This window comes from Microtus ochrogaster, chromosome 1 (assembly GCF_000317375.1).
Source record: "Microtus ochrogaster isolate Prairie Vole_2 chromosome 1, MicOch1.0, whole genome shotgun sequence".
Classification (NCBI taxonomy): domain Eukaryota; kingdom Metazoa; phylum Chordata; class Mammalia; order Rodentia; family Cricetidae; genus Microtus; species Microtus ochrogaster.
Window position 1 is genome coordinate 18,408,802 of NC_022009.1, and position 8,208 is coordinate 18,417,009.

The window sequence follows — 8,208 nt, forward strand, 5'->3', positions numbered from 1 at the left end:
GCCTGTCCTGGAACTAGCTCTTGTAGACCAGGCTGGTCTCGAACTCACAGAGATCCGCCTGCCTCTGCCTCCCGAGTGCTTGGATTAAAGGCGTGTGCCATCACGGCCCGGCTTTCTTTTGATTTTTTTAAAACAGGGTTTCTCTGTGTAGCCCTGGCTGACCTGGAACTCACTCTATAGACCAGGCTGGCCTAGAACGCACAGAGACCCACCTGCTTCTGCCTCCTGAGTGCTGGGATTAATGGTGTACATTACCATGCTTGGAATCAACGTCTCGTTCTCTCTCTCTCTCTCTCTCTCTCTTTAATTATTTTATTATTTTAGTGTGTGTGGGGGGGTGGTAAGTGATGTGCCAACAGTCTAGAAGAGGACATCAGATCTTCTGACTCTGCAGTTACTGGCTCAGGTCCTCTGAAGAGCAGAAAGTGACCACTGAGCCATATCTCTAGCACCTCTTTTTTTTTGTAAATTGTGGATTTTCTGTACAAGGAAAGAGATATTTTAGCACCACAGAGTATTCACCTGGAGAATTAATATAAAGAAAGTAGGGAGTCAGAAGCGAGACTAAGACTCAGTCAGGTGGGGTGAGAAAAAACATTGGTAAGCAGGTAACAGAGTGAAGTCCCTCTGGGAAGCAGGTGGCCCCTTCCTGCATCTCTGGACACCAGTGGGGACCTTAGTCACTTAAGACTTATGACTCTACCACTACCTTAGAAGGAATGCAGCTCAGGAAGGCCAGGAATAGCTTGGTGCAGACTCCCTGAGCCTAGAGGCAGGCCTGGGCCAGCCTGGTACATCTAGAGCAGCCTGAAGTTCCGTTGGTGGCCCTAGGAGGTGCTCAGATCTGGTCAGCCAGCAAGCCAGGTCTTCCTAACTCGTGTCTGGCCGGAGCTGTAGCCATGGGCTAGAAATGATGCTGCCATTTGGTGTGTTTCTCCTCTGTGTTACTTCAAAGCTTCTCCGCTGCTCTCCTGGGGTTCAGGCACAGGGAGTGTGTGTGTCTGTCTGTCTGTCTGTCCGTCCATCTGTGTCATGTATATGCACCTGGATGTATGCCTACATGACATGAACGTGTACAAGTAGTGTAACCACCCCATTTTGTCTTGCAACAAGAGCTCACATCCCAGCATATAGATTCAAGAAAACACCAAAGAAAGAAACACATCCCCTTCCCACCTTCCCACCATCACCTGAAAGGGTCCTTCTCCTTCTCCTGACACTGTCATCTTCTGCAGAACTCTCCTTCAGGGTATGGATGTGCGGTGGCAGCCTGGAGATTATACCCTGCAGCCGCGTGGGCCATGTCTTCAGGAAGCGGCACCCCTACAACTTTCCCGAGGGCAATGCCCTCACCTACATCAGGTAGGCCCAAATGGGAACCACCCTGGAGGAAACATGGGGTTCCCTCACTGTAGATACCCCTAACTAGTTATTCATGGTCTGTGTTCCTTTGGGATGCCCACCTGTCCAAATTAAGCAGGCCTTAGTTTCTACATTTGCTGTCTCAGGTCTGACATTTTAGATATTTTTGAGGGTAGAGGATGATATTGGATCATGGCCCCTAGATCTTTCTTGTCTTGATTCCCTTTGTCAGCAAGTCTTGGGCAAATGGTCAAGTGACCAATATATTGTGGTCCTCACTGAACCTCCATTGTTGTTCATGGTTTCCAGTGCCCCCACATAAAATTGACCCGAGATCTGACCATGTTCCCAGTCACAGAGTACACTTGGTCTCACAGGAGAGTGAACGGTGTCCTGGAAGACCATCCCATGACCCATGGTCCTGATGTAGGAGTTAGGAGGAGAAGGAACTGTTCTGAGTATGCATCCCCTGCTAAGGACATGGTTTTTTTCCCTCGTCCTCCCCCATCTAGCATGCTGGTTTGCACTGGAGCAATGATTTCCACATCTGATTAATTCATGATCTAAAGTTTTGTTCGACTTTTCTCACCCCCCCTCCCTAAAGGGAGGGGGATTTTTGAGATAGGGTTTCTCTGTATAGCCTTGGCTGGAGCTCCCTCTATAGACCAGGCTAACTTCAAACTCATAGAGAGCCACCTGCCTCTGCCTCCTGAGTATTGGGATTAAAGGCGTGTGTCACCACCACCTGGCATCCCACCCCATATATATAGTTGTTTATGAGTGTTTTGCTCAATGTATGTATGTGTGGGTACCACGTTCATTCCTAGTGCTTGAAGAGGCCAGAAGAAGATGCCAGATCCCTGAAACTAGAGTTATAGATAGTTATGAGCCATCATGTGGGTGCTGGGAACTGAACCCTCTGTAAGAGCAACAAGCTATCCGCCTAGTCCCCTTACATACTATTTTTATAGTCAAAGTCATATAGATTTACTGCAAACACTCAGGCGGGACCAACACCAACTTCTATATGCAGATATTTCTGTATCATATTTTTGATAACTATAGTATTCAGAAGAAAGTGGAAGTCACCTCCACTCCTTATCTCTCCTATTTGCCCACTCACCTCTTCAACAGCAACTCCTGGTAAACTTAGCATTAAAGCCTTTAAATAGGACTGCATGATCTTAGGAATTTGCTGCTCTGTGGTGTCAAACTGTTAGATGCATTTTTGTGTATAGCTTGTACATAGAGACCCCACTTCCTTTATAGGCTTGTGTTAGCAGGTTGATGTCATGCACTCTTCCAGTGGCCTGGCTCTCCGGCACTATGCCACGGCCATCCTTCTGCTCAGTATTAGCAGCCACGACATTCTTTCAGGGCTGTAGCACTCTCTGTTGTACAGAAATATTTTCCTCTTGAAGAGCATTTATTTTGCTGTCAGCGTTTTGTTAAGCAACCATTCTTGTGTGTGTCCCTTTTGCCCACGTAATAGTCTTTCAATAGGACAGATTGCTTTGAGCGGCAAGCCTGTCGCAGGTCCTGACGGATCACCCTCCAGACACGCAGGGTGATTCGCTTCACCCCAGCCCCTGCTGTTGGCCTGTACTTCCGAGATTCTCATTGCTCTACTGCAGGGAACACATCTTCTTTTTCTAGTGTGTATATTTGAAAGAAAGAAAGAAAGAAAGAAAGAAAGAAAGAAAGAAAGAAAGAAAGAAAGAAAGAAAGAAATCTTTTTTCATTATAAGTACCAATTCAAGTTCCCACTCCCTCCCCTCCTCCCATCCCCTCCATATACCCCCACCCCACTCCCCATCCACTCCTCAGAGAGGATAAGAAGGCACATTGTTTTGAAGTCCAAGGCCCTCCCTACTATATCTAGGCTGAGCAAGGTATCCATCCAAAGAGCATAGGTTCCCAAAAAGCCAGTACAAGCAATAGGGATAAATCCTGGTGGCTCCTCAGTCTGCCCCAGCCATGCAACTGTCAGCCACATTCAGAGGGACAAGTTTGGTCCTATGCCTGTTCCTTCCCTCTCCAGCTGGAGTTGGTGAGCTCTTTTGTGTATCTTGTTAATTGATAAGCAGTCATGCCTGATAGCACAGGCCTGTGGTCCCAGCTACCTCAAGTTTCAAGGCCTACAAGTGCTACAGATTGAGTTCAAGACCAGCGTAGGTAGCTAATTGAGACCATATCTCAACAAAAGTAAAAGAGGCCCATGGTTACAGGTAGGTGGTGGAGTGCCTGTCTAGCCGACAAGAGGCTGTGGGTTCAGCCCCCAGCACCACATTTAGAAACTAAGAACCTCCCTCCACTCTTTCCCAGGTCTGGTAACTTGGTTCTCCTTTCCCTGCTCGTAGGAACACGAAACGTACTGCAGAGGTGTGGATGGATGAGTACAAGCAATACTACTATGAGGCCCGGCCCTCCGCCATCGGGAAGGCCTTTGGCAGGTGGGTCCCTCCAAATCCCGCTTGCCTCCCTCCACTCATGCTCACAGAGCCCAGAAAATATAAAGTAGGTGCACACTGAACAGCCTGCGCTGGACTGTCTCCATAGTAACCAGGTTCTGGCTCTTCTGGGTTCTCCGGGCTCAGGGAGGGAGTGAGTGGCACGGACAAAACTGGTCCAAGACCCTAGGCCTACAAACTTCAGAGAGACAGATGAGAAGTTTCTCGATGAAGGTTAAAGCGTAGCCCATCCAGAGCTGCCTCCAGGAAGAGTAGTAGCCGAGGTAGCTATGACAGGGTTGTCTGCCAAGGACAGTGTAGGTTTGCCTCCCACCCATCCAAACCTGACATCTGTCAGCTTACTTTCCTGTCATGGCCTGTCATGACCATTGTCTAGTTAAAGCATTTCAAAACTGTGGATGGACTATGAAACCAATCGTGAATCATCAATCAACATTGTTTTTTAAAAAAAAAAAAAAAGGATGAGAAAGACGCCATAGATGAGTTTAGGGCTGAACAGACTAGAAAATCAGATGTGATTGCAATCTACGGTAAGTATTGTTTTATGAAACTCCTTTCATTGTGTATGGATGTGCAGCCACCCGTGTGTCCATCTATAGGATGTAAGATGTGCAGACCTCCTTGTTAATGTTGTCATCAGAAAGTTTGGAAGCATTGCTCGTGAGCAATTGCAAACGAATCGCCCCTCCTCTGTTTATTTCTATCTAGCTTGCTTTTTCCTTCCTCTCTGCCTTCCTTCCTTTCTGGTTTTTTGAGATAGGGTTTCTCTGTGTAGCATTGGAGCCTGTCCTGGAACTGGCTCTGAAAACCAGGCTAGCCCCAAACTCCCAGAGATCCACCTGTCTCTGCCTCCCAAGAGCTGGGGTTAAAGGCGTGCGCCACCACTGCCCAGTGTATCTTCTATCCTTAAAAAGAAAAGAACAAGCCACACCCTACTTCTTTTAGCATTTATTGAGGATCTACCCTGGGCTAAGCATTCCGCATCCCCCTTTGGTCCTCACAAAAGTCCAAGGTTAGCAGTAGAGTTCCTGTTTACTCGCAGAGGTGGCTCCCTGGGTCCTCAGTGGCCTTTGCTGTTGGTGTAACTAAAGAAGGCAAGGAGATTGAAGCATACGTCCCAATGGCACATCTGAAGGTCGTGACCTGCCAACTCCTGAAAGATGTTCACGTTAGATCCTGTCTCCTAAACTGGGAGTTGATGAAATCCTCTGCCCTTTGCAAAAAAGGAAACCAAAAGAGGACAGTTTATACATGCTAACAGGAGCCTCTAGGAGTAAGAGGCTGAGTGAGGGCTGTGTGGCCCCTGCAAACTCAGGCGGGAATTAAAAAGAGGGCACGGGATATAGGAGAACTGGGGGTTCATTGCCTGAGATATGTGGGAAGCGGGGACTAGAAGGTTCCATGGGGCCTTCCTCTCCACATCTGGGCCCTTTCCCACCTTTTTTTCCCCTTCAGCGTGGCCACACGGATCGAGCAGAGGAAGAAGCTGGACTGCAAGTCCTTCCGCTGGTACCTGGAGAATGTCTACCCCGAGCTCACGTGAGTGCAGCCCCTTCCAGGGCTGGGGCCCAGTGACCCGCGATGCCCCGAGTCTGCATCCTTCCACTGCCAGCCTTCATCTTCCCTCGAAGGCTCTGAGGGAACAGAGGAGGCATTGCCCTGAGCTATCAGTCAGGCGTGATAGAGTTGCATTTTTACCAGCCTGGCTCCCGGACTAGAAATGGATATTGTCTCCCTAGGAAAACAACGCTGCATTATGCAGCCGAGGCCAGGGTCACCTCTGACCCTGGTCTCTCTGCTGGAAGCTCATCCCAAGGAGATAAAGTCATCAGAGTACAGAGCTGTTGACCGCAGACCCTGCGAGCCAGTCTGCTGGGGGAAAATGAGAAGCCGCTAACACTTAGGCCGGCCCAGTGGATCACGGATCCATCCATTTAAACAAATATTATGCATCCATTAGTATGTAATCATAGAGACTGAAGACAACACAGGGAAGCATTTGCTGTAGCAAGGAGGGAGCAAAATGCAAATGGGATTGTGGCTGTGTGGGCTCTGAGGGGAAAGAAAGGACCAGACTGGACTGCGACAGGGGTTGAGCCACCCAGGTTCCTTCTTCCCGACTCTAAATTCTTTTTGGTGTCTTGGTCACACGGTTCAGTTCCTTGCCCTCTTTAGATTTTGACGCATTTGTACCCTCCACGGGGACACTTTGTCTGAACACTAAATTGAGAGCACATCCCTCCCTGGCTTTCCTGGGGGGGCTACATCAGCATTTCACACACACCCCCCAACTGGTTAAGTTGATGCGACCTCCTGCACTTGGCCTAGAAGCTCCCCGAGGCAGAAGCCACCTCCAGTTTGGTCTGTGGAGTTCCTCTAGTATACCGCCCATCACAAAATAGTCACTGGGTAAGCGTCTTTTCAAAGGAACACTGTAGACAAATAAATTCTAGTGGGCGAGACTGGGGAGTGTCTGGAGTTAGCCCCCTCCTTCTAGAACAGTCCCCTGAGGGGCTGTTCATCCTCTGTTGCTCCTTTCTCTCATGATGTTGTCTTGGCTTTCTGGGGCACTCCACCCCTCACTACCGACAAGTTCTACAAGGAGGGGAAGGGACCTCTGTCCTCCGAGGGCTTAGCTACTGCCTGGAAAGTTCCCGCTGTTGGGTTGCAGCGAAGTCCTGGATAAATAGCTAGATGGAGAACCCAGATGATACAGCTCAAAGTGCCAGACACAGTCTGCCTGGAAAGCAGTAAGCCCAAACCGACTACCGGAAATTTCGAAGAAATTCCGGAACAATCCAAGCTACATCAGCCTCTTTGGAAGCAAGCTGGCAGGCCTCAGTCACTTTGCCCCTGGCTGAGAAGTGGGGAACACCGACTCTTGAGAATGCAGCAAGGGAGCATCCTGAGTGCGAGGGGCGCATGCTCATTCGTGTGGCACTTCTGAGACATGGAGGAAGAGAGAGTAGCAGCGTTTCAACCACTGTCGAGGTTTCTACGTTTGGTTGGCCAGCGGGAGCTGAGGAGCCCATGGGGAGGGATATTGGGGAGATGGAAATGTGTCCTTCCCCTCCCTACCCCAGACCCCCATCTCAGAGGAAGAAGTGCTCTACCCCAAACCTGGATCCATCCCAGGACAGAGCAACATATTAAGTGTGCAATGTTAAATAGAGACTATCCCCCCATTGCTGGTTCCATGGTCCCTTCCTTTCTATCTGACTCAGCTCCAGGTCAAAGGTTGAGGGGTCACAGGTGGGTCAGATTGCTGGCAATGTCCCTCCATATCGAGGATCCTTAGGTTGCCTGCGTGTCTCAGGTGATCACCACGGAGTCTGAGGAGGACAAAAGAGCTTCCACATTGCCAGGCCTGCCACAGCTCTGCTTTGTGTCCAGGTCTGGCTTCAGCAGTGTGACTGAATCACGCCTTTAGAAGGGTGCTAGTCACATAGCGGCCATTGTAGACGCATTACAATAGCTCCAGCGGATGGCAGGAAGCGTCCTAACCAAAACAGCATTCTGTAACCACTTCCTAGGAGACAGAAGCAAGGCGACTTGAGAAGTGGACATTACTGCTATTTCTGCGAAGGCATTGTGAGATCTAATGGCTGCCCTACTTAGAGGAGGGTCACTGAGGGAGGCACAGAGCACCACCGTAAGCAGGACAGACTGACTTGCTGAGTCAGGCAGCTGCGGAAGATGAGGACCTCTGCCATCTTGGCCAGCTAGAACTCTGGTTCTGAGGGGAGTCCAGGGAACATGAGGTGGAGTGGAGGGAGCTCTCCAAGGCTCCCTAAGAATAAAACAGTTCTGAGGTTCATGGGCTCTTGAACAGCCTGGGGAAGACCTGTTTTGGCTGAGATACTGCAAGGGTTTGCACATCAAGGAGTGGCAGCCATGTCCCCTCCCAGGGTCCAGGCTCTCTCTGGACAGAGGTACTAAGAATCAGGGAGCATCAGGCCTGGGGTCAGATTCTGAGCACTCCCGGTTCCCTGATGCTTTGTAATGGACAGCAGGTCGGCTGGGGATGGCAGCCTCCCTAGGTGTACTAGCCAGAGGTTATCAGTGTGTGTGCACATGTGTACACACATTCCCCAGGCTCATGAGATGTCTTAATAATGTGATAGCTTGAAGCCTGCCTCAGCAGCAGGGTGAGCAAGCATTTCCAGGCTTTCTTTCACAGTCATTTGGAACGGGTGCAAGGTTTCTATCCTGTGGATGTAGCTAGCCCATCCCAGCTGTTGGATAACCAGAACGTCCAGCAGTTCAGCATCAGTCATTCTGATACAAAGATCTTTGGACAACCGAGCTTATTCCCGTGGAATAAGCTGCTGCTGCTGCTGCTGCTGCTGCTTCTCCTCCTCCTCCTCCTCCTCCT

General features: G+C 49.7%; 1 protein-coding gene across 2 annotated transcripts in view; it reads left to right on the top strand.

Moving 5' to 3' along the window:
• Positions 1-8,208, top strand: part of Galnt16 (polypeptide N-acetylgalactosaminyltransferase 16) — an 84,806-nt gene that overhangs the window by 68,537 nt on the left and 8,061 nt on the right. For both annotated transcript variants that reach the window (XM_026779814.1, XM_005343272.2), the window contains 3 exons: positions 1,236-1,362; positions 3,723-3,815; positions 5,289-5,372. In XM_026779814.1, the coding sequence (XP_026635615.1) occupies positions 1,236-1,362; positions 3,723-3,815; positions 5,289-5,372 (304 nt within the window). The remainder of the gene's footprint in view (positions 1-1,235; positions 1,363-3,722; positions 3,816-5,288; positions 5,373-8,208) is intronic.